Source organism: Rhinatrema bivittatum, chromosome 3 (assembly GCF_901001135.1).
Source record: "Rhinatrema bivittatum chromosome 3, aRhiBiv1.1, whole genome shotgun sequence".
Classification (NCBI taxonomy): Eukaryota; Metazoa; Chordata; class Amphibia; order Gymnophiona; family Rhinatrematidae; genus Rhinatrema; species Rhinatrema bivittatum.
In genome coordinates, this window is record NC_042617.1 from 345,619,554 (window position 1) to 345,645,326 (window position 25,773).

The 25,773-nt window shown below is 44.3% G+C and overlaps 1 protein-coding gene across 5 annotated transcripts in view; it reads right to left on the reverse strand.

The window, feature by feature from the left end:
- KLHL32 (kelch like family member 32) overlaps positions 1 to 25,773 on the reverse strand; it is a 502,881-nt gene that overhangs the window by 178,009 nt on the left and 299,099 nt on the right. For 2 of the 5 annotated variants that reach the window (XM_029595392.1, XM_029595393.1), the window contains 2 exons: positions 14,441 to 14,545; positions 13,736 to 13,940 (listed from right to left, as the gene is read on the reverse strand). The exons of 2 other annotated variants lie outside the window; for them this stretch is intronic. In XM_029595392.1, coding sequence (XP_029451252.1) covers positions 13,797 to 13,940; positions 14,441 to 14,545 — 249 coding nt within the window. In that variant the 3' untranslated portion in view covers positions 13,736 to 13,796. Of the gene's footprint in view, positions 1 to 13,735; positions 13,941 to 14,440; positions 14,546 to 22,628; positions 22,744 to 25,773 lie in introns of those variants that run through there. One more of the 5 variants, XM_029595394.1, reaches the window with a different exon arrangement.

Here is a 25,773-nt window from a genome sequence, read left to right on the forward strand (position 1 = left end):
ATTGCATATTTCTATATCTATCTACTTAGAACACAACAGGGGAGGCAGATACATTTGTGCTACCATTTCCAGGCTCACTAATGTCACCAGCTGCTAATGACTTTAATGTAACTGCCCATTAATTAAAGCTGAATTGTAATACACTTTCCATGTAATTAGAGTTCACATGCATATTAATAGCAAACATAATCTTTATTATCAAAGTGATTACTGCGACCTGCCCAATAAATCTATAATGATTGCTTACTGTTTCAAAAGTGGTACCAAAGTATCTTTCAAGCCTTGATAATTGCCTTTTATGTGTTGCTGCCTTTCCGTGCAGGTAGATAGGTGAATACCTGCAAAATGTTCTCCAACAAAACTATGAATCGACTCTCTAATATATACATTTTCAATGGGGTTACATGCAGAAAATTAGCATATACAGAGCATAAGTAGCCTGTATCTGCGTATATGCTATTTTATAAACCATGAGAGTATGCGAGTATTTTCAGTTTTGTGCACACATTTACTGGTGCAAAAAAATGGGGCAGTTTAGGGTGGATTCAAGAGGTACTTGCAATTTTATAAGACCTTTATGGGAATACATTAGCCAAGTGATTCGGGCTAATTGATATAGGCTAAGTGAAACTGGACACGTGTTCTCTGATATTTGGGGGGAGGGACGTCTAGATGAACTGGAGGGAGTTCAGGATGAAAAGCTCAAGAGACTCTGTGTGAACTGGAGGAGGTATGGGCAAACTGGGTGATTTCAAGTACATGCGCATATTTTAAAATATACCTGCGTGTAAATCAGGGTTTTATGTGTAAAATATACTTGTTTCAGTGCTTTCATTGCATTGCAAATATTTGCATGTACTGAAACATACATATGTACTTTCAAAAGCAGAACTAAGCAGTATTTTATAAAGCTATGCAGCTGCTGCCACAGAATTTATGAAATACTAGGGCAAATCTCTGCACGTCCATGTAGGTGCATAAATGTTCTGCCTCAAACAGGTTTGAAAGTTCTCCACCCCAGAAGCTGTGCTCCATATCAGGTTGCATCAAAGATTAGTTTAAGCATTTGGAGGTGATTTTCAAAGGAGTTCCGTGCATAAATGTAGCATACTACTACAAGCCCATTTACATGCTTAAAACCTATTGACAATTCAATGGCATATACCGTAGCAATTATCAAAAGCCCACCTACATGCGTAAAGTGCATTTACACATGTAGGAGCAGATTTTTAAAAAGTACGCCCACGCGTACTTTTGTTCGTGCGACCGGCGCAAACAAAAGTACGCCGGATTTTAATAGATACGCACGTAGCTGCACAATTCTTTTAAAATCCGGGGTCGGCGTGCGCATGGCTGCGCAAAATCGGCAGCCTGCGCACGCCGATCCGTGCAGCCTGCCTCCATTCCCTCCGAGGCCGCTCCGATTTCGGCCTTGGAGGGAACTTTCCTTCAGCCTCCCCCGACATTCCCCTCCCTTCCCCTACCTAACCCACCCCCCGGCCCTAACTAATTCACCCCCCCCTACCTTTATTACAAAAGTTACGCCTGCCTGAGGCAGGCGTAACTTGTGCATGCCGGGCCGGCTGCCGGCGCACCATGTTCCGGTCCAGAGGCTGGTCCGGAGGCCGCGGCCATGCCCTCGGGCTGGAACCACGCCCATGGCCCCGCCCCCACAACACCCCCGATGACGCGCTGGCCGCGACACGCCGACACGTCCCCCCCAGGAAATCCCCAGGACTTACGCGCGTCCCGGGGCTTTGCGTGCGCTGGCAGCCTATGCAACATAGGCTCAGCGCGCGCAGGGGGAGCTTGGGGCAGGTTTTCGGGGGGTACACGCGTATCTTACGCGCGTACCCCTTTGAAAATCTGCCCCATAAAATTCAGTTTTAAGCGTGCAAATCCTTTTTGAAAATTATCTCTTTATGTTTAAAGATACAGGGAAGGTAATTTTCAAAGACATTTCTCAGGGTAACATAGTGCCTTTACAGAACTGTCTGCCAGATATGTAGGTAAACTTTTGCACACAGTGTCCTATAGGCATGTACGTTTTCCCAAGGTTTGTAAAATGTTTTTGTGGACAGGGTTGGGTTGGGGTTTGGAATTGTGTGCATACTTTCACATTTTCAAACATATGCACATATTTTCCCCTGAAAAGGCTATGCACACACCTTAGCAGGGGTGAATGTGTGCCTGTCTGGTGGAATAATCTTCAAAGGGAAAGTACATGGGCAGCTTTGGTGGGATAATTTTAAAAGAGAATGTACATGGGAAAATGTGTGTGGGTATATTTTGGTGGGTAATTTTCGTTTTGAAAATCATTACATTTTACTTTCCTAAACACAGAAAAATAGAATATAATGGCAGGTAAGGAATGTAAGACCCATCTAGTCTATTCTATGTACTTCTTGATACAATGCCATAAACCTCAGTTGATCTCTGGTTTTCAATTTACTCTTTCAATACTAAGGATCCTCTGTGCTTTTCTCGGGCTTTCTTGAATTCTGTTACCATCCTTACCTCTACCACCTTCGTCAGAAGTCCGTTTCATCCACACATCATGCAACTGCCTGCAGATTTTACACCAGTGTAGGCCACTGCACAATTACCCCCTTACAGGGCAATTTTCATAGCAATTTCCAAGATTCAAAGAGTGTTTTACTTGCAAAAATCAACTGTCTGAAAATTGTTATGCAGTGTTCCACGACCAGACACTACTTTTACCCACATTGCATTGGAGGCCTTCCTGGAGTGGGATTAGGTCAGGAGAGAAAACAACACACATAGTTTGGGATTTTCAAAACTGCTTGTCTGGGTTTTGGTCAGGAAAAGCATCCACAGGAAAAAGCAATTACAAATCTCTCTATGGGGTCCTTTTTCCTTCTGCAGTTTTCGTGCATACTTTCTCTGATTGAACTGGTACAAAGACCGCGCAGGTTAGATGTACCTACAGACTTTGCAGTAATGCATGCAGTATGAAATTCCCCACTTAATGCCTGAAAAGAGCATGCCCAGTGTCCATCTGACTAGCGTAAGGAAAATATAGGCCAGAGTTAAAGAACAGCTACCAGGCTGTAAAAGCAGAAAATCATTCCGATAATTCACATTTAAGAAGAGGGAACAGTTTTCATTTTCAAGACTTAAAGGTCTTGATATAAAAAGTCCTATTGGTTCTCTTCAGGCAACTAGGTCTTTGGATAAAACAAGAAAGAGGTTGGTGACACTGATTTATGGAAGCATGAGCTTTCCTGGACAACAGTGCAATGGGTGTGGACCCTTGCTACTGTGATGAGGTTGAAGTAGCCTGTGGGGTGAATCCCGTAGGCCCTTACGGACAGCTGGCGAAGGTTCGCTGGTGAGAAACTGGTCTAGGGCTTCACTTATGCCAGCCCCTTCCCCGCAGATTGAGCCCTTGGTTTCCAGGGGCCAGCAGGACTTAGGCGAATCTCTGAGAATGGCATAGGTGGTGATCCAGGGCCAGGCAAGGGTCTGAGGTAGGTGGCAAGCAAGAAAGTTCAATGTCCAGGCAAGGCGTCAGTGGCAGGTGATAAACAAGAAAAGTGCGAATCCAGGCAAAGGGTCAGTGGCAGGTGATAAACAAGAAAAGTGCGAGTCCAGGCAAAGGGTCAGTGGCAGGCGGCAAACAGGCAAAAGACATCCAGGAATCAGTCTGTAGAGAAGACAAGGATGAGGCAGGAGGGACTGACACGGCAAGATGGGCTGGGAGGCAGGAAAAGCTGGATACAACAAGGCAAGGATGGATGGAAAGACGACGCTGGGCAGGCTGGAGAGACGGGGCAGACAGGAACTACATGGCTAGACAAGACAAGCAGGAACAGAAGCAACACTCACTACCGAGGTAGGAGGGCCTGTGGCTATGGCAAGGTAGGGAAGTCCAGAAAGCCCTTAGGTACGGCAAACTTGCTGACGTTATCTCAAAGTGCCACAGGCTTTTTCTGCCGCTGGTCCTTTAAATGTTGGTAACTCGGGTGCGCACGTGCACCTAGGAAGAGCAGCAGATAGCACAGGGCGACGGCATTCCAGGCTTCTCTCTCCGTGGCAGTCAATGGCAGGTGGTGTCCAACCTGCGACAAAGCACAGGATAGAGTGCGGCGGCGGCTCACAGAAGCTTTCCATCACCCGCCAAACGTAATTAATAATATATAATATTACCTGTACACAGGATGGTCAATTTTCAGACATCCAATTTACACAGTTAAAATGCTTTTTACCCATCCCTGGGAGCAATTTTCAAATAGCCCACCTAGACGTACTTTAAAGTCCAGAATTACTGTGTACCATTAAACCTTATACCTAATTTTCAAAAGGAAGGCATGTACGGGCAAAATTTCCCTGGAAAATGAAATGCTTAGGGATATTTTTCAAAAGGATTTATATGATTAAAACTGTCTTTTACGCATGTAAATACAATTTACCTGCATAAGTGGGTTTTGAAAATTGCTACTACATATGCTATTGAATTTTAAATAGTTTTACACATTATTGCACTTTAAGGGGTGAATTTTCAAATGTGCATGTAAAAATTATTATTTTATTTTTTATTTAAAAGTTTTTCTATACCGTCATTAAGTTATTTACCATCATAACAGTTTACAAAAAGGCACATATAGTAATAAATAGCTTAAACTTTACAAAGGTGCCATTAATAACCGGTAACAAATAATTCATTATAGACTATTTGATTTCTGACTTAAATTGTTCTTTTATACATGTCTCTTGGGTGATTACATGCGGTTTATTCTCAGCATTTAATTGTTATTTACGTATTCATTGGGATAAAGATAATTTCCAGGTAGTCACTTGGAGATTATGTGCTGGGTGCTCTGTGCAGTCTTATCCTTACATACTTTCACCGTTCTCTTTGTAAAAAGCCTGTTTGAAAAGCCATGCTCTGAGATTTGTTTTAAACATTTTGAAATTTCTCTGTAGTCTTAGTTCTAGGGGCATAGAGTTCCATAATATGGGACTAGCCAGTGATATGCACACTCTCTGGCCTGGGTTAGTCTAGCTGTTTTTACTGATGGAATGGTTAAGAGAGCTTTGTTAGCTGATCTTAAATTTCTATGTGGTACATGTACTCGAAGTGCTGTGTTCAGCCATTCTGCTTTTTCATCATGGATCAGTTTATGTATTGTGCAAAGTGCTTTGAATTGAACTCTTTGTTCGATAGGTAGCCAATGTAATTTTGCTAGTGTATCTGTAATGTGATCTCTTTTTCTTTTGCCTGTGAGAATTCTAGCCGCTGAGTTTTGTAAAATTGCAGTGGTCTTATTGATGTATAAGGTAATCTTAACAGTAGTGCGTTACAGTAATCCATGCTCGCAAATATTAGTGCTTGGAGCACTGTGCGAAAGTTTGATAATGTCAGTAATGGCTTTAATTTCCTTAGTACCATTAGTTTAGCATACCCTTCTTTAACTTTTAGTGATATGTGCTGTTTGAGGTTCAGCTCAATGTCTACTATGACACCTAAGTTGCACACCTTCTCGGCTAGAACAATTTTTTTTATTGTTTTTGAGCATTATTGGAGTTTGTATTATGTTTATATTCTAAGTGTAAGAATTCAGTTTTGCCAATGTTAATTACCAATTCCATTTGGTTTAAAAGCTGTTTGATTATGTCAAGATACATATTGGCTAAGCTTAGTGTTTTTTCAATGGTGTCTTCAATTGGTAGGATTAATTGAATGTCATCAGCGTAAACATAGTGTATGATTCCTAGACCTGCTAGGAGATGGCATAGTGGTAGTAGATAAATGTTAGAGTGTTGCTGATAGTGCGGATCCTTGTGGTACTCCTGTTTTTAGTGGGTTTTTTATTTTTGGATAAGGTGTTATTGATTTGTACTTGAAACATTCGGTTATTAAGATATGATCTAAACCATGTAATTGTGTAGTCCTATTTCTTCTAGTCTTTTGATTAGCATTTCGTGATTTACTGTGTCGAATGCTGAAGATAGATCAAGTAATACAAGAATGTAATGTTTTCCGCTGTCAAATCCTCTTAGTATATTGTCTGTCAGTGCAAGTAAAAGTGTTTCGGTGCTGTAATGTTTCCAGAATCCATGTTGTGATGGATACAGGATGTTGTTATTTTCTAAATGCTCTGATAGTTGTTTTTGAACTATCTTTTCTATTAATTTTGCAATTAATGGTAGGTTGGAAACTGGTCTGTAGTTAGTTAGTGTCAGGGGGTCCATGGGTTTTTTCTTTACTATTGGTTTGATTATTGCTCCTTTCAGTATATTAGCACGTGCACACATAAAACAGCACATACATGAATACATGCTATTTTCAAAACTTGAACATACATTCAAATTGGGGTCTGCAAGTAACTTAGCACGTGTAAAAAAAAGGGGTGTGCCAGGGACATTTCAGGGTGGGGTCAACATTTATGCAAATGTTATTTTAAAACCTGCCAAAGTGATGCACGTATGTCTTTTACTTGCATATTTTTCTTTCTGCTCAATATCTGATGTAAGTGATCGTAAACATCGTTAAAGTGAAAAAAAAAAAAAGACTGGGGGAGGGTCTTGGTACAATGTGGGGATGTCAGGCTGAAGATCCAGGGGGGTCTTCATGAGCTGCAGATGGACTGGGAGAAGAGGTAGACAATGTCAAAACTGGTTATTTCATTGCTACACACGTTATCAAGTACTCTAATTTACCCCAACTTGTGGGGGGGGGGGGTAAAAGTGTCAAATTAACACAATAAAAATCTACACGCATATCCTTGTAAAACTGGAAGTACAAATACGTGGGTATATGACTTGTGCACACTTCTCCACCTTTCCTGCTACTTTGACAGACAAATGTGAACTTATTTGGATATGCAGTAGCACTCATCCGCTATATTCCAAATTATCCAGTTAAGTAGCAGCAGGTCTATGTAACTGGATAAGACTGAAAAGTGTTACTTATCCAACAACGGGCCGCTACTTAGCCAGTTAAATAAGCATTTATCTGGATGAGTCTGAACTTGCATAGCTCATGGTTTTTATATATGTATTTCTGCGCACATATGTACTCTGTATTTTATAACCTTTCGACACTGGTTATAAAATACAATAGCAACTTTACATGTATTCATGAACATGCATAAATGGGTGGATGCAAGCAGTTTTGAAAGTTATCCTTTAAGGTTCCTGATTTTAAAAAGCTTTTACATGTTTGAAAATGGGTTTTACATATGTAAATGCACTTTTAACCATGTGAGTGGGCTTTTGAAAATTGCTACAATATATGCCATTGAATTGTCCATAGGTTATACATGTGTAAGTGCACTTTACGTGCACAGATTTATAAAACTGCTACAATAGTGTGTTATATTTATACTTATAACGCCTTTTAAAATTCAGCTGTAACTGCATAAATGGGCTTTAGAAATGTGCTATTATGCACATAAATCCTTTTGAAAATTACTCCCATTGATCTGAAAATTCAGTCTATGCATTTTATCTTCCAATACTGCCCAACCCCTCCCCAAGTAATGCTCCTCTAAATGCAGCTAAAAGTACACACATTATGAAATGGCATGCATATTTCTGGCTGCATTTGGAATGGAGGAGTGGTGCAATTTTCAAAACTGCCATTCTGTCCATATAGGTTTTTTAACCACATAAATGCCTTTAAAAATTGCCCTCCCTGTTAAAAATTCCAGGTCACCTATTTCAATAAAACTAATAACCATCTGCATAGTACTTCAATCTTATTCTATTTGAGATCCTCTTTCAGCAATGAGGCAAAGATGACCATAGACCAAGAGGAAACATGCTTCATAATATAATTCATGGTGCTATCATAAACCATGAATGATACTTTTTATTTTGTCTGCATTTTTAGGGAATAAAAATTGCTGGGTTAGCTATGTAGGATTTTGATCCTGGACACAGCAAAGATTTCATCCATGATGTCCCTCTTATTTTCAGCTTCTCTTCAGTGCCTTGATTACTGGCCTCTGATTGCTAAAGTCCATTTGGATGACATTGTAAGCTCCTGGTGGATTGGCACTGTAAGCACAAGCACCACAGGAGTTAATACTGATGAGGACAGGCAAGTTAACACACTAACGATATGTGCTTTCAGCCGGTTTCACTTTCTGTACCTGCAACTACATCAGAAGTCAGGTTTTTTTGGGGGTTTTTTTTTTTAATGTTCATGTTCTTTAAGTTCTGCTTAGACTCAGCGCCCAAAACAGCAGGCAATAATCTTTTGGCATGTGTTTCCTAACTCTAATTGCTATTACTTTCCTTTTCTTTTTATTTTTTAGTTGTACAAAAGAAAAGCACTAAAGTGCACTGACTAGTTTACTTAGTGCCTCAGAACTAAGAACTTTCCTTGTGGGATAGCAAAACTTCTTATCAATGACGTCACTTATATACAGTTCTGGCTCTGATTTTTGTTACATAGCCAAAAGACTGCATGGGGTCCACTATGCTGAAATATAACTGTTTCTTTTAATATTTTGTCATGCTTCCTCTTTTTGCAAAAATATCATTGGCACTGTAAGCATGCCAATGACTAATGAAGCCATTAGCATGCAATTTAAGAGGGCAATTTTCAAAGCTATTTACTCGCATAAATAGGTGATTTCCCCAGGTAAATTGGCCTGTCTGAATATCATCCTCCTCTGCCTGGTTAAAAGTAAAAGTGGGCTTCTGCAGCATGTATTTCTTTTTAGCTGATCTTAAAAAAGGCGTTTCCAGGAGTGTTTCTTAGGACGGAGGTAGGTGCGGGGGGGGACCAGCACAGATATATTCCATTTTTTGCTTGGCCATCTGCATGAATAGCAAATGCAAAATACTCACACCTTTAATACATGTGTCCTTTACATGCTTGCTAATTTTCAAAGAGAAATTGCCTGGCTAGCTTCTTTAGAAAACAAGTGGATACATAGTTTGGCAAACTATTGAACAATGCCTCCTGTATGTTTAGCATATGCAGCTGCATTAAAATTTAAAGCACCTGCATCTGTGCTAAATAGTGGACACTTTACCCTGCATTAATGGGCTTAGTATATAGCAAGTAAATTAACTTGCACACTAAGGGCCGGATTTTCAAAGGGTTACGCGGGGTCTATTTTCAAAAGGCCCGGTGACGCCCCTAAAGCCCCGGGGATGCGTGTAAGTCCCGGGGCTTTACTAAAAGGGCGGGGCGGGTGCTGTGCCAGGAATCGCGTGCAACTTACTTCAGCCCCAGGGCTGAAGTAAGTTTTGAAACAAAAAAAGAAGACAAAAAAGTTAGGGGGAAAGGGCAGGGGAGGTAGGGAACGGGGGAAGGCAGCGCGGATCGGAGCGGGCTCGGCACATGCAAGGTGCACAATTGTGCACTGACCCCGGATATTATAACATGTGCGTGCCTGCGCGCACATGTTATAAAATCGGGCGTACATGTGTGCGCGCTGGGTATAGTGTGCACATGTACGCCCGCATGCACCTTTTAAAATCTACTCCTAAGTCGCTAACTTTCAAATCAGCATCTGGGGGCACACTTACGCGTTGGTGCACACCCAGGGACATGGCCATTTTATAACTTGCGTATTTGTGCGCTGTTATAAAACAGCCTGGCAGCACACAGACGTGCGCCAAATTTTAAGCGGACATGCGCATGGGCACACAAATACCGCTTCTACCATGTAAGTCAGAGAATTTTAAAAGGGGTGTGTGTTTATGTCATTGCCAGTTTCACCAGTTTGTCCACTGGTTCACCCAATTAACAGCTAGGTCCTCTAAACTCTCCTGGTTTGATGGCCTACGCCCCCCTCCCCCAGTTACCCTCGACCCTTTAAAACAGTCAGAAATGGGGGTCACGTGATGCGGTGAGCAGAGACGGACGTGTGTTGGGGAGCTCTGGGTGCCACGCCTTCCGAAATACCATTTCTTCGCTGTTCCAATCCACCTTACAGTGCAAAATCTAAGGCCCACGCAGTGTATATGTCGATCGCTTCATATATGCACAAGTCTCCCTCCGGTATGCCTATATGGACCGGTAAGAAGGATAAAGAAAAACCGAAGCAGACAGACCATAAAATGGCGGCCCTGCTGGAAACCCTAGGCAGCCAGAACACGAGCCACTCTATTGCAGAGGATCTTAAAGCAACGGTGCTGGAGGCCCTGGACACTAAGCTGGCGGTCATCTCTTCGCAGATTTCAGAGGTACAAATAGCTCTGGCAGACATAAACTCGAGATTCGAGCAAATTGAGGGCCGTGTAGCAGTACTGGAGGATGACCAATTAGCAGCCACTGTTAAACCCGTGGCGCTCGAAAAGACAGTGGAGGCGCAGGCCTCTAAATTGGATGATCTGGAGAATTGAGCGTGTCGGTCAAACTTATGCTTTACGGGCATCCCAGAAGAAATAGCTGACCAAAATCTCAGGACTTTTTTGGAATCATGGCTACCAGAAGCGCCATATTTACCAACCCCTCAGCTGGTCCTCCAGATTGAAAGGGCGCACCGGCTGAGCCCGCAGAAGGAGCGAGACCCAAGGCACAGAGCAGTAATAGCTGGCGGTCGGATTCGACTCAGAAAAAGCTTTTGATAGAGTATCGTGGCCGTATCTCTTTTCAGCCCTTCAGAGATTTGTGTTCCAAGGCAACATTTTATCCTATATAAGGTTTCTCTATTCTAGCCCAATCTCACAAATTATAGTAAATGGTTGCAGATCTGCGGATGTAAACATTCGTCGGGGGGGTCCGGCAGGGATGCCCACTATCTCCGCTGCTTTATATATTAGCCACAGACCCCCTAATAAGGAGAATCAAATCTGATTCTACTATTCAGGGCTTCCAAAAGAACAACTGCTCATTCATAGTGGCCACCTTTGCGGATGACATCCTTATCTTTTTAACAGATCCAATAAAGTCCCTAGATCCTCTTCTCCGGATGCAGCAGGAATATGGCCACTTTGCAGGGTTAAGGATAAATCAGGATAAATCTGAGGCCTTGGACGTTGGAGGACAAACAAAAACCCTATGGGCATGGATATTCCCAAAATGCTCCAAAGCATTTTCTGGAATGGAAGGAAGGCAAGGATCTCCTTGAAAATACTAATGTTACTTTGTCTACCTATTATGATTATGTAAACCGTTATGATGGCGAAAACGAATGCCGGTATACAAAACATGTTAAATAAATAAAATAAATAAATAAATAATGAAGCCATTTAACCAAGGGGGGGAGGCCAAGCTGTCCCAATCTAAGGCAATATAATCTCGCCTCTATGCTGAGGTTTCTATATGACTGGTTAAATAGTACTTCCTATTTCACCCCATATCGGCAGATGGGAGCCTGGCTAGAAGCTCCCTTGCTCAACTACTTACTACATGCGGCTCACGCAAAACTCCCTCCCAATTGCAGCTTCCAAATACTGGTCTCTTCGGGAAGGAAGGCCTGGTCATATCTGTGTCATGCTTTTAATCTCTCTCCACATTTTACACCTCTACTGAATGTATGTGATAACAAGCTATTCCCTCCGGCCCAGGGCTACTCCCCTTTTCACAGATGGCGGGAACAAGGACTACGATATGTCTATCAATTCATCTCCCAGAAAACAGGAGAATTGTACAGCTTTGGAGAGCTGTAAACACAGTTCTCCCTACCGGCCTCTGATGCGTACACATATATGCAACTAAGACACTTCCTCACACCTCATGTGCTGTCCCTAAAACCTAGCCCTCAAACATTGGCCTTACAAAATACGGTATTAGGAGATGGGGAAACAGAAACCATCGATTGCCCGTTTTGCCAAGGCTCTGCGTGCTTCACCAGAATGGGGTGATTTACAAAAGATGTTTGGGATATGGCGGAGAGAGACAACCCTCAATCTTTTCAAGACTTTGTCGACTGTTTTGAGGATATCTACCAAGAACTGCAACTCAAATTTTTGAGACAATTCTACTTATCCCCTGCTAAAGCTTTCCTAGCAAAAATAGCCCCCTTGCCTAGCTGCCCTAAGTGTTTACATCCCTGTGCCTCCTAGTTCCATAGCTTCTGGGTCTGCTCAAAGATTAAAACATTTTGGGAAGGAGTATGAGATAGTTATAGTCAGATTCTCGATATGTCTCTCCCTGCCGATCCCAATCTCTGGTTGTTTGGGATCTTAACGTCTGCTTCAATGGTCCTGGATCCACAAACACTGAAATTCATTCAAAAAGCAAGTTTGGTGGGGAAAAAAGTTATTTTAGTAAACTGGGTAGGTGCCTCGATACCGCATCTAGACCACTGGTTTCGCCTTATGGTTAAAATGTACACTTTTGAGTTTCTGACAGTCAAGCTCTCCTCTGTGAAACGCTCCCAAGCTAAACATTCTATCTGAGATAAATTCAACAGTTTTCTCTCGCCTACCATTAATGTATAAATAACTCTGGTCACAAGGAACCTTGGACAAGCAGGGGGTGAGCTACGCTGACTCATTATTAGGTATGTTTGGCTACTACCCTTCTCTTAGGTAATCCCAGACACACAGCAAATCATCCCATATGAGTAGGCATGCTGGCATACATCTTGCTTCAGGGTCCGGCAGGACCTCAAGGATAAACAGTTCCATTCGACCTCAGGATTGCATAGTTCCACAAAACTTCCCATCTTTCACCTTCACTTTCACAAAGCAAGCACACAAACTTGTCATAACAGATGTTTGGGGGTGAAAAAAAGGGGAAAGAGGGGCGGGAAGAGGAGTGGGAGGGGTTAGGGAAACTAAAGTGTTGTAACTTTCTCAATGTAAGAATGGATTGACCTTGTATGAGTAGGAATCTTCAGTTGTTATGTCAAAGTTGGGCATATTTATTGTATATGGTTCTATGCGGACATAGTAGTCCATTCTTTAATTCATTCATTGTATGCTGGAAAAACTCAATAAATATAAATTACAAAAAAAACCCCTCAGAAATGGCTCAATTGTTTTAGTTTATTATTTAGACGTCCTCTATAGCAGAAAGAAAGTTACACGGCAGGGGACCTCGGCACGTACCGCAGAGCATAAGTATTTACATGCACATCTCTTGGCCAGGCCCCGAAATACCCTACCCCTTTTTTGGAAACTTTGCAATGTGCGTGCAGAGGCTTTTACGCACGTATCTAGGCACATTTTAAAATAGGGTCAGTGTGTGTAAGCCCAACTTGTTCGCGAATCCCCTGTTGCGTGCACCGGGTTTTTAAAATTCACCTTTTAGAGCAGTTAGCATGCGCATTAACTGTAACATGTTTTTTTTAGATCACCGGCCCCCTTGACATGGTAACCTAGAGGAAGGCGAAAATAAACTTATCTGTAACCAGTTCTGTAGTAAAAGCAGAAATGACTCAGACTCACTGGATTATCGCTTTTTTCTCAGTGAAGTGGACTTTGAGACTATTTAAAGCATGTCAAAGAAGCTATTTCTTGCAAAACAGCTATAATCGCCCAGTTTATGTAAAACTTTCAGCTGAAGAATTTCCCTTGGAGGCAGACTGGTCACCGAAATGCAGCAGCCTGGAGGTTGCATTCAGGAGAGGGAGGTGCAGCATCACCAGTATTGATCATAATTTGTTTAACTCGTGTATGGTTATAAAACTGTTTACATTTTCTGAAATAAACTTTAAAATTTGAGGATGAAGATTACAGACATATGGATTGACACCAGGCTATAATTTTATGAGGGCCCCTTATTAGAAATATTACATAGCTAATAATAATATGGTCACTTTTTGTTTTTGACAGAGGAAGTAACAACAGGCATGAGAAATATACATAATAGAAAAGGTTTATTTATAGAGCATAAAAAAATAACATAACATATGGCTGCTTTACAGCTGGTTCCTCCTCCTGGGTGATGTTGTGTCTGGTATTGTGGAAGATAACGTAGCCACTGCTTCCTCTAAGGTTAGGAGGCCCCTGTTCCTCCTCCACCACTGTTCTGCCAGCCAAAGGAGCAGCATATGGTGGTGGGGCTATAAAAGAAGAGAAGCAACATAAGATGTCTGATAAACTCTATGAGATAAATGTAATAAGGACATCTAAACCACACTTACAGAAAAAGGAAATGGCTGAGCTAAAGCAACAAGACAAAACAAAGAGAGAGAGAGAGAAATCAGAAAATATGACAAGATCGTAACCAATCACGTCTGTAACACTGTGGTTAAACAATGGTGTGTCCTGGGAACACCCCTGCAGAGATAATCCATGTGTTGGGTCCAGGGGAAGTCAGTGAGAGAGACCCAGAGTTTTAGGGTGTAACAGTGGAAGCAGTATCCTTAAAGTCAGTTGCCAGTGAGGAAGATATTTCTTCTGAAAGAAAGCACTGAAGGAGGATTCTTTTGAGAACACTGTCAAACAGTTTCAAGGGTTACCAGTTGGAGGTAGTCTGATAAGTACTATACAAAGTAATCCTTTTAAGAAAAGTGTAAATAAAACCAGCCAAAGTCTGGAGCAACACTGCAGCATGACTTGCCTTCCTGGATGAGTAGGGCAACTCTGATATAGAGCTTCTCCTTGAGGAAGCTGTCAGTTGTAATTTTCTGCCACCTGAGCTCCACTGTAGTATCTGTCTGACCTGCTATAAAAGGAATACACAGAGCCACATCAAAAGACTAACCAAGAGATGGCTATACATCTGACAGTGTAAAAACAGAGCAAAAAAAAGCAGATTTTACTATGCAAACAACAAGAAGGTGTACAACACTGACTAGCATAAATAACAACCCCACCTCCCCTCAGAATAATACATGAAAAATATACATATAGGAGACAATTTGGAATAGCCTGTGAGGGTGGAACACTTTTAAAGTGTACTATGATCTAATCTAGCTGCACATGACTGTTTGAGTGGGGGGAAATCCAAGGAGATTATTGTTCTTATATAACATATTAGATGTTGCCCTTGTAATAATGTTGAATGGCCACTGGATGGCATTTTGTGAGAGCTGAATAAGGTATGGGTAAATACTGTTGGGTTGAGGGGTGGTGTGTTAGTTCCTTTAGATTATGGGTTTATGTGATTGGTGGAAGATGGTTTAGTGGGAGGTATAAAAATGGAAGGATTTGGCAGCAGTTTGTCCTTTTCCCAGGTTTATTATTTATTTATTTAGATATTTTATATACCATAGAGACGAGTTACAGAGGTAGTATTCATAAACAGGCATCAACTGAATTGTTCTATATATTAACTAACGACGTAGGACATAAGGCGAGAGGTACAGAACATATAATAATACAGCAGATTGAAGTTGGTGTGAAAGGGTCCTCCAGGATGCAGTGACCTGGAGTAGCTAGCATGTGAGCTGATGAGTCTGGGAATCAGCCCAGTACGGAGTAGGCCCTGCATGGGGCTCTTCCCCTCAAAGATAGAGACCTGAGGACATGAACTGGAAGAAGGGTCTCCTCCCCATAAGGAAATGTCTAGGAGTGATGGTGGAGAAGAGGCGCTTTCTCCCATTGAGGAAAAAAGCTTAATGGATAGGAGAAAAAGGAGTGCTATATGATAAAGAGTGTCCCTTGAAGGACCAGGGCATGCGGGAATACCATGAAGATCTGCATGTGGCTGGAATGCAGGAGTATAGAAATTGGAGTGAAGGGTCGAGTGAAGTAGGAGTTGTGAGTAAATTCTAAGGGGGTGAACCTTGTGCCCTATAGAGCTTTTTTAGACTGAAGTTAAACCTGAAGAAAAATCTGGGAGTATGGTACCTGTCTATTGTGATTGGGGTTTGGTGGCGACAGGACCGGCGTGTCCATGAGGCGAACTTAGGTGGCCACCTATGGCACCGACCCTTAGGGGATGTCGAAGAGCAGCCAGGTGGTACCGTGAGCAGAGCCACTTGTGGCAAAGAGGAGCAGAGATTTGTCGGGCTGCGAGTAGCACGCACTGTTCGCGGCCCTGAGAAGCATACAGTGGGCACAAACGAGGTAGGAGTCGGGCCTGAGACCAGCGGGGGGGGGGGGGGGGGGGGGGGGGGGGGGGCGGGGCAGGCGCAAGGCAAAAGTCACCTAGGGCCTCTACTACACTTACAATGGCCCTGGGTGGAGATACTGAGAAGGAAAAGTATTCAATGCTGGAATGTGGGAACTGTTATGGTGGGAATGTAATCCTTTATGCCTGAAAATGTTTGGAAAGTGGAGTTGCGGAGATCTAGTGATGTTCAAGTGAAAGCTGTGGGAGTGGTACCTTAATTCCTATGGAGTACTATTTGGCATAACTTGGGGAAGATCACTCTGACTGTTGTTATCCCAGAATTCTAAGTATTCAATATTTATAATTCTACCCTATTCTACTCCTGTACATAGTGGCTGGTTTTTATCCATAAATAAAAAGTTGGGTTTATCTAAAGTGGTGTGACTGGTGAATGCCTGCAATAGGGGGTACTTTTGGAAGCAAGAGTTCATGGAAGGGAGGGAGGAAGGAAGAGTGACTCTCCCTGATCAGTCAAGAGGTCAACTACTCCTGCTGACTTCTTACTCAGTCCACATCACCATATGTATGACCCCATAATTTGGAACCCACTAAATAAATTTGGGAGATGCATCTGTCCTTAACAGGTAAAAATTCTATCATTTTATATGCTCTAAGGCAGCAATTCTCAATCAGTGTGTCGCCAAGGCACCTGCAGGTGGGTCACAGCTTCCCCAGTAACTCGCTGCCTTGGTTGCGCTTCCCTCTCTCTCCTTCATTGCAGTGAGACGCACACATTCTTCCACTAACAATGCTGCTGTTCATCCAGGAAGGAATGGCAGGAGTGTTAGTGAAGCTGGGTAACATCAGCCACATGGCCCTTTCCTTCCCTATGGCCAGGAACACGAAGTGATGTACAGTGGGGCGTGTGGGAAGAAGAGAAGACCATGCTGCATAAAGTAGCAGCAGAAGCACAGGCCCAGACCAAAATGAAGCACAGCTGGCAATCAGCAATGGGAGGAAGAGGAGATAGCCCATGCAACCGATAGGATTCTTCCTTCTCGGGCCACAGGGGCTAGAGAAGGAGGCTACTGCAGCTGCCATTTGTGCTGGGGGTGGGGGGGGAGGTAGTGAGTGATACTGAGCCAGAGGGGGAGAGAGAGCATGTGTGACTGTATGTAAGAGAGAGCATGTTGTGCAAGTGTGATTGATAGTATGTGTCTAAGTGATTTATAGATATGTGTGACTGATGACCGCATGTGTGTAAGCAAGAGAGAGAGCGCATGTGTGTGAAAGAGAGAGTCAAGTCGGGGAGGATCGTGTTTTGTGTGAGAAAAAGACAGACTGGTCAAGGAGGTGACTGGTGTACTGTGAGGAGACAGAGGCTGTCAAGGAGGTGGCTAGTTGTGTGAGGGAGACAGACTGGTCAAAGAGGTGACTGGTATGTGTATGAGGGAGACAGAGACTAATCAGAAAGGTGACTGGTGTGTGTGAGGGAGACAGAGAGTGGTCAGAGAGGTGACTGGGGTGTGTGAGGGTTACAGAGACTGGTCAGAGAGGTGACTGGTGTGTGAGTGAGGGAGATAGAGACTGGTCTGGTAGGTGAATGGTGTGTATGTGTGGGATAGATATGGTTGTTACTGTCTAAGTGTGTTCCATAATGCAGATGTAACTTTGTGTGTTAGGTGCTATATTTCTCTTTCCATTTCACCAGTTTTGCATTGCATGCGGAATGGCTTTTTGGGTTTCCATTCCAGTTTCTGTCTCCATATTTTTAATTTGTGGTCTTTTTGTAATTGGTGAAGGTCGGTTTTGTATATAACAGAGGTGAAGTATTTTATTAGCATGTAGGAATTTGTATTAATCTTATTTGTTGCACTTTCTCAATAGGACATGCATTGGTGGTAAATTTCTGTCTTTTCATAAGGAAGACTATTGCACCTGGAATTAGATGGAGATTATTTCGCTGTTACTAAGATGATACCAAAACCAGAATATCTATTTCTATGGTGAACTGTACAGTGAATAGCCTAGTTCTGCTCTACACCCATTGTTGGGATGTCGAGGGGGTTCCTGTGGATGTTTACATTTAGCCCCATGATAGTCATGTGTTCAGTGTGTCACGCATGCGAGAATCATCTGTCCTGAACAAAAAAAGGTTGAGAAGCACTGCTCTAAGGAGGGAGTGGAGAAGGGTTACATAAAATTGATGCCCAACGTGGGGAAATGGAGATGGTATGGCTAGAGGGGTACTTAAATGGAAGTGATTTGAGGTGTTCAGAAGTTTGGCGCGTAAGTGTTATTTTTTGCACCATGGAAGTGTGAGCTCCCACTGAGGAAAAGTGAAGCAAAGTGGTGGCTGGTATGTTGGATGTTGAAGACTTTCGTGCCAGAAGAAGAGTCAAAGAACTGAGTTTACATGGATCGGCGGCATGGTGGAAGGAAGTAAAGGAGGAGCTTCTTTGTCAACCTTGCTGAAGACATCACCAGGGAGATGTGGCTGTTGGTATCCAATCCAACTGGTCAGCAGAATGAGGAATGAAAACCATCCTAAAAGGAGGGGAATGCCAATTTGTTCACGTTGAGCTGGGTATTGGTGTGTGTGCAATGAGGGGTATTGGTGACTGGGGCAGGAAGGTTCCCATTGTGCGCAGTATGGAGGTTTCCAAAGAAAGCTCTTTTTTGGAGAGTTGCCTCTGGAGTTAGAAAAAAGAAGTTGAAAGTCGCAGGTTTTCCACTGTGAATATCTGCTTCCATGAAGATCGGAGAGTTAGGCAAGATGAGTTTGAGGCCCAGATTCCTAAATCAGCTGTAGATGAGTTTAGAAAGAGTGGAACATGGAACTGGAGCTGTGGAGTAAGCTGGTGCTCAGTGATGAAAAAGGGCAGGTAGCGATGAAGGAGGGGCTTGCACTGCAGTGCCCCTCCCAGCCTTAGGTTCACTTGCAAACAATGCAATGAACCGCATGTCCAAGAGGCTGAACAACAGGATTCGCAAAACACTGAAGGTACATTGGTTGAGAGCAGCTGGAGATGCACTGGAGCAGCAGAGAGGCCCCTGCCTTATGAGGAAGCATGCATGACCTATGAGGAATTGAAACTGGAGGACCACTTAGCATCAGTGGAGGTGATGTTGCGATTCTGCTTGTGAGACTAGCTCATAAGCAGCCTCTTACCTTTCCTGTAGCACGGTCAGGAGGCCGTCCCTCCAGGGAGCTGCCATCACTCTTCTTTCTTCACGGCAGAGAGCCGCCATCGTCAAGGCCTTGCTTCTTCTTCACTGCAAGACATCGCACTTCAAGTTCCTGCCTCCTTAAGCGCAGGGCTGCGCCTCTTCAGCCTATTTAAAGGGCCAGTCCTCATGGCTCCTCCTAATGATGTCATCATAGGCATTTCCTCTTTAGCCCTATAATAGGGTTCAGCCTTCAGTTCTTCTTCGCCTTCGCAAGGAGTTGGTCATGGAGTCGGACCTCTCCTGGATCTTCAGTTCCAGCTCTTCCTTCCAGGAGTCCTCCGTGATCCCTCTTCACTTCTTCAAGGCACTCTGTTCCTCGTTGGTCCTCCTTGTCTTCATCCTTGGTTCTTGAACCTTCGTCTTGGTCTTCATTCCATGTTCTGATCTCTCGACGGATCCCGTCCTGATGTCTCTTTGTCTCCATGTTCAGACGTCTCCCTATCTCCAGATGTCCTGATGTCCCCTTGTCTTCGGATGTCCAGAAGTCTTAGTCTTCTGATGACTTCATCCGTCATGTTCCAGATGTTCCTGAAATCCTCCTCTCTAGAGGTTCCTGATGTCCAGATGCCTTAGATGTCCTGACTGGTACCGGTGTCCTTTCGTATCCGATGTTCTACGTTCCAGCCCTGATGTTAGAGTCCTAATTCTGAAGTACCGTCAGTCCTCAAGCTCCGGGTTCAGCTTTGCCTCGCCCCGGTCCTCGACTTCAGCTGACCTTCCTGGGAGTAAATCCGTATCTATCTGGTGTCTGAGTTTGGTGGCTGGAGCCCTCTTCCAGTTGGATCTGTCTTCAAGCACTGCCCGGATTCCTTCTTTGTCCTGAGCCTCAGTCCTGTGCTTATTCTGCTCTCCGCGTGATCCGCGACCAGCCTCTCAGGTTGTGTAGGGCGCGCCATGGGACAGGGTGGTCCGTGACCATCCCACGTCAGCTGGTAAGTAGGCAGGTACTATCCCTCAGGGCGCCCTGAGGGATAGTACCTGCCTACGTCTCCCAGTATCCTGAGTCTTTATCCTTGCCTGAGTCTTCCCAAGTTCCAAGTCCTCATCAGAGTATCCAGATCCTCACCTGACTCTCTAGAATCCACCTTTGATCTTCATCCACGTCTGAGTGTCATGTCTGAGTTCCAAGCCACCTCATGTCCTTTTCTCGTCTGAGTTCCAAGTTACCTTATGTTCTCGTCTCATCTGAGTTCTAAGTTCCAAGTTTCCTCATGTCCTCGTCTCGTCCAAGTCTTTAAGTGTCCTTGTCTCGTCTGAGTCCCAAGCTCCACGTCTTCGTTTTCATCTGAGCCCTCCGAGCTTCCCTCATCTTGTTCAAGTCCTCAAGCCTAGTCCAAGACCGAGGTCCCGTCTTGTTCCAAGTTCCAGTACCATCGCCTGTCCTCGACCTCTGTCCGTCCTGCTGCATCTGCCGCTCCCCAGTTGCAGGTCTGAAAGGGCTATCGAGTGGCCGGAGGGCTACCCCAGAGACCAGCATTGCGTTGTTGGGTCTCTACCAGTGCGTGCAGGTTCGGCCAGAAGAGGTTAGGGCTCCGTGGCCAGCCTGTTTCCTCCCATGCTTGGGACACGTACTTGCCTGCCATGGCGCTTCCAAGGGAGCTCGTCTCTGCAGTTGCGTCATGGTCCTAGGACACACATCTCCCCAGAATCGGGAGCGTTCCCTAGTGCTCCCTCCCACAGGGTTACAGCAGGTGAGTCCTACATCAGACCTGGTGTGTACCCAGAGGCAGAATAACTGGGGCTGACATATGGAGCAGGTGCCATCAGAGCAAGTTGGAGAAGCTGCCTAGAGCAGGGGCATTTCCAGTGATCACCTTGGAAGAGATGGCCAAGGGTGCAGAAGGGGATTTGGGTGTTGCTGGAGCAGGAGAGTTGGCCAAGGATATAGAGGACAAATTGGTGGGACCAGTTTAAATATTACAGATGTCTGTGATTCTAGGGAACCCATTATAGATCCATTGGATCTCAGGGTGACTACTGTCTCCTATGGTGGGAGCAGGGACTGAAGAAGTGAGGGAAGATGGACCCCCTGAAGTTGAGCAGATCGATGCACTGCCATGGACTATAGGCATCATTTTAATCATTGTTTTATGTTATGACATGGTTCTGCCCGACTACTGATGTTTTGTCCTTAGCTCCGAAAGTTGTACCTTGGGAGCCTATACAGAAAGTTAAACCTCTTCTTTTTTTAGCTTCTAAAGTCAGGGTAAACTCAGATCCTAATACCAAAACATTTGTTGAATGATAAACTGTTTGACACTCACCGTGAATTGTATAACCAATAAGCCTGAAAACTTTTGTTGCAACTCCAACATTGTTCTCTGCTTCAACGGCAAGAGGTGACAGGGAATTAGACACAAACAGCAACCAACAAGAGCCATGACTTTGATGGTCTGGGAAACTGATAAGTATGGGAGCGACTTGTTTAGTGCGGCAGATACTACCATAAGCTTGGCTAGGCAGACTGGATGGACTGTTTGGTCCTTTTCTGCCACATTTCTCTGTTTCTATGGTATTGAAGATAACCGCATAGACAGCAGAACTGATACAGTTTTGATGAGGAGAAGGGCGACCAAAATGATAAAGTGCATGGAATAGCTCCCTTATGAGGAAAGGCTAAAAAGAGGTTAGGCTGTTAAGCTTGGAGAAGAGATGGCTGAGGTCTACAAAACCATGAAAGGACTTGAACGGGTAAATGTGAATCAGTTATTTACTCTTTCAGGTAATAAAAAGACTAGGGAGCACTCTATGAAGTTAGCAAATAGCATATTTAAAACAAATAAGAGAAAATTCTTTTTCACTTAACACACAATTAAGCTCAGGAATTCATTGCCAGAGGTCATGATTAAGGCAGTTGGTACAGCTGGGTTTAGAAAAGGTTTGGATAAGTTCCTCGAGGAGAAATTTATAAACTGCTGTTAATCAATAAGAAATAGCCACGGCTTGATACCAGCATTAGTACCTTGGGAACTTCTTAATGTTTGGGTACTTGCCAGGTACTTGTGACTGATTGGCCACTGTTGGAAACAGGATAATGGGTTTGATGGACCCTTGGTCTGACCCAGTATGGCATATCTTATGTTCTTATGTTCTGAGAACTCAGTCAAAGGCAGATGACTGCAGTCATAGAAGTTTTGACTATCAGCAGATAGCAGAAACCAGCAGCAGGCGGGAAAAGAGTGATGCTTCTAGGAACATGCAGAGGATCCTCTAGAAGAGCTGCAATCTCATCGAAAGTCAATTCCAAACTGAACTCTCAGCAGGAATTAGGGTCTCCCAGGGATTCTAAGGGCAAAAGACCAATAGGAAGAAGCAAGAGAACATAGACAGAGGAGGACCAAACAGCAACATTTAAATAATAACCAATAAGGAAGGTTAGCTCTATAAAATGAAGAGAACCAAGGCTAAGCAATGACAATTGATTCAGGAAGCTAATGTAATAAAGAAACATGTATACATATACATTTAAATATGCCGCAGAGGCAGAACAATTGTGGTACCTACTAGATGATGGAATGAACTGCATTTCAGGAGCTGTTGATGACAGAGATTCAGATGGCTGGACTGAAGATGGCATGAGCATCTGTTGGAGTCGTGGTGGTGTCAGTTGACTGGGCTTCATAGAGTTAAAGTGGCTGAGATGTGGATACCCGAGATGATGATGTACAAGAAAAGGAGATGCAAGGAAAAATGCTGGTGACAGTAACTGAATACCCTACACCAGATCTGCGAGCCTTAGGATCCCCCACTGATAAAAGGGGCTGCTGGGAGTCACCTTCGCATTAAATATACTAGACATCAAGCTGGTGGAAGCCCTAGCCAGTGGTTAGAGGTGTATCTCCCAGAGATACCTATAATGCTTACTGATGTACAATAAACAAATGGAGAGATTACTTACCTGATAAACTCGTTTTCCTTAGTGTATGTAGATAGACTCAGAACAAATGGGTATAGTGTGCTCGTGCTAGCAGTTGGAGATGGATCTGACGTCAGCACGGGGTACATATACCCCCGCAGGAAGTGCAGCAACTCAGTAATCTTCCTTGCAAAAGCTTTATGGATATATGTGTGACTGACCGATCGATTAAATGAACATGATTAACCTGACCGATTGATAGTAGCTGGAGACCGCCAGTGTTCTCAACCGGAAGGCGTCGACACCCGGCAGGGTGGATGCCCTATATAAGGAAACATGGCTTACCGTGAGTCGGTGAATCCCCATGTAGACTGGCAGCCAGGCGGGATGCTGAGTCCATCTGCATACACTAAGGAAAACGAGATTATCAGGTAAGTAATCTCTCCATTTCCTAGCGTGTAGCAGATGGACTCAGAACAAATGGGATGTACAAAAGCTACTCCCGGACTGGGTGGGAGGCTGCCCGAGGTCCGTTTAGGATTGCCCTTGCAAATGCTGTGTCCTCCCTGGCCTGGACGTCCAGACGGTAGAATCTGGAGAAGGTATGGAGGGAGGACCACGTTGCCGCTCTACATATCTCTGCCGGCGACAGCATCCTAGCTTCTGCCCAGGAGGCCGCCTGCGCTCTGGTAGAGTGAGCCTTGACCCGTAGAGGTGGTGGTTTTCCCGCTTCTACGTAGGCCGCCTTGATAACTTCTTTGATCCAGCGGGCGATCGTTGCCCGTGAGGCCGCTTCCCCTTGCTTCTTCCCGCTGTGAAGGACGAACAGATGGTCCGTCTTTCGTACTGCTTCTGACATTTCCAGGTATCTGGACAGCAGTCTGCTGATGTCGAGATGGCGCAGTATTCGACCGTCTTCCGACTTCTTCAAACCTTCCGTGGTTGGCAAGGATATGGTTTGGTTGAGGTGGAAGTGTGAGACTACTTTGGGTAAGAAGGAAGGAACCGTGCGAAGATGGAAAGCCCCTGGAGTGATTCTGAGAAACGGATCGCGGCAGGACAGCGCTTGTAGCTCTGAGATGCGGTGCGCTGAGCATGCGGCCAGCAAGAACACCATCTTCAAGGTTAACAAACGGAGGGACAGGCCTCGGAGGGGTCTGAAGGCGGGTCCCGCTAGGAAATCCAAAACTAGGTTGAGGTTCCACAGGGGTACTGGCCACTTCAGTGGCGGGCGAATGTGTTTGACTCCTTTCAGGAAACGGGAAACGTCTGGGTGTGTGGCAATGCTGTTGCCGTCACTCCTGGGACCGTAGCAGGATAGCGCTGCCACCTGAACCTTGATTGAATTGAGGGACAGACCCTTCTGAAGTCCATCTTGCAGGAAATCCAAAATGATGGGGATTTTAGCGGTATGTGGATTGGTGCTGTGAGTCTGTGACCCAGGCGGTCTCCGGCTGCGGGGGGAGAAGGTGATTACCATCACCGCCGCGCTTGAGGAAGTGCACCCGCTGCCTCTAGGCCGCGCCCCGAACTCGTCTCGCTCAGGGGCCAAGTCCTCACCGGGACCGAGGCTGCCTCTATGCCGCGCCAGAGCCCTTCTCACTCGGGGGTTAGGTCCCTGCCGCGAGTCGGCCACCGGACCGAGGCTCTTACCTCCGAGGGACCACGGAAATCACCTCGGGAAACTCAACTGGGGGAGGGACCCGAGGGTATCACCGCAGGAGTGCGGGGCTCGTCTTCAGGTAGGATTCTTCTATGAATTTAGTCGTTAGAATTTGGAAAAACACTCAGCGAGCGTGAGGTAGCTCCAAACTGCTTTGGAGACGGAAATTACTGAGTTGCTGCACTTCCTGCGGGGGTATATGTACCCCGTGCTGACGTCAGATCCGTCTCCAACTGCTAGCACGAGCACACTATACCCATTTGTTCTGTCCATCTGCTACACGCTAGGAAATTGAGATTTGTTTCTACAAAATTTTGCTGTGGTATCCTTGTGTCCATGGAGAAGTGCCTTTTAAGTGTGATTGGTGCTTAACATTTGGCAACCGTGACAGGACACAGTGGCAGCTGAGTCCATTTTGCATTGCACAGTCTTGTGTCTGAATCTGCTGGACAGGCTCATACCTAACACTGGTACTCGGACATCAATTGGCTTCTTGTCCGAAGGAAGTCATCCAGATAAAGTGTTCTGGATATCTATCTATTGAGAAGTTATATCCGGAGACAGACGACGAAAAAGAAAGACTTGAAGATGCACTCGCACCACAGTTTTAAGTGAAAGACAGATCTATATGTAAGTATTTAACCAAACCAACATAACCAACCTGTGAGTATCTTTTTTATATTTTATCATTGTCTTATTGATCATATTGCACATGTGCAATGTACAGTGGGTAAATATTGTATATCAAATATTGCATATCAGATATTGTGTATCAATTAGGGCTTCTTCTTCTACCTTTATTTTTCACTGACGGTCCCTTTTGGCCGAGTTATAGCCCTTTGCGTTCTAATTGGTTCCCAGAGATGGACTCATGTGAACTCAATTCTTTTGAGTTTAACATCTTGGGATTACATCCATTCTTTTCTATCCTGATAGTTCTCTTTTGTCTCAGAAAAAAAGAAGAAAGCAGCGTTAGTGATGGACAAGGAAGGTGCCATTTGTTTTTTGTGTTCATTCAGTTCTCTGTGTTTAAATTTCATGTGTTTATCTATTTACATCCTACAGGTGTCCCATGACCCAAGGGAATTGGAGGTATTTACACTATTATTGTTTTCTAGCTTGGTGCTACAAGAGTTGGAGGGGTGA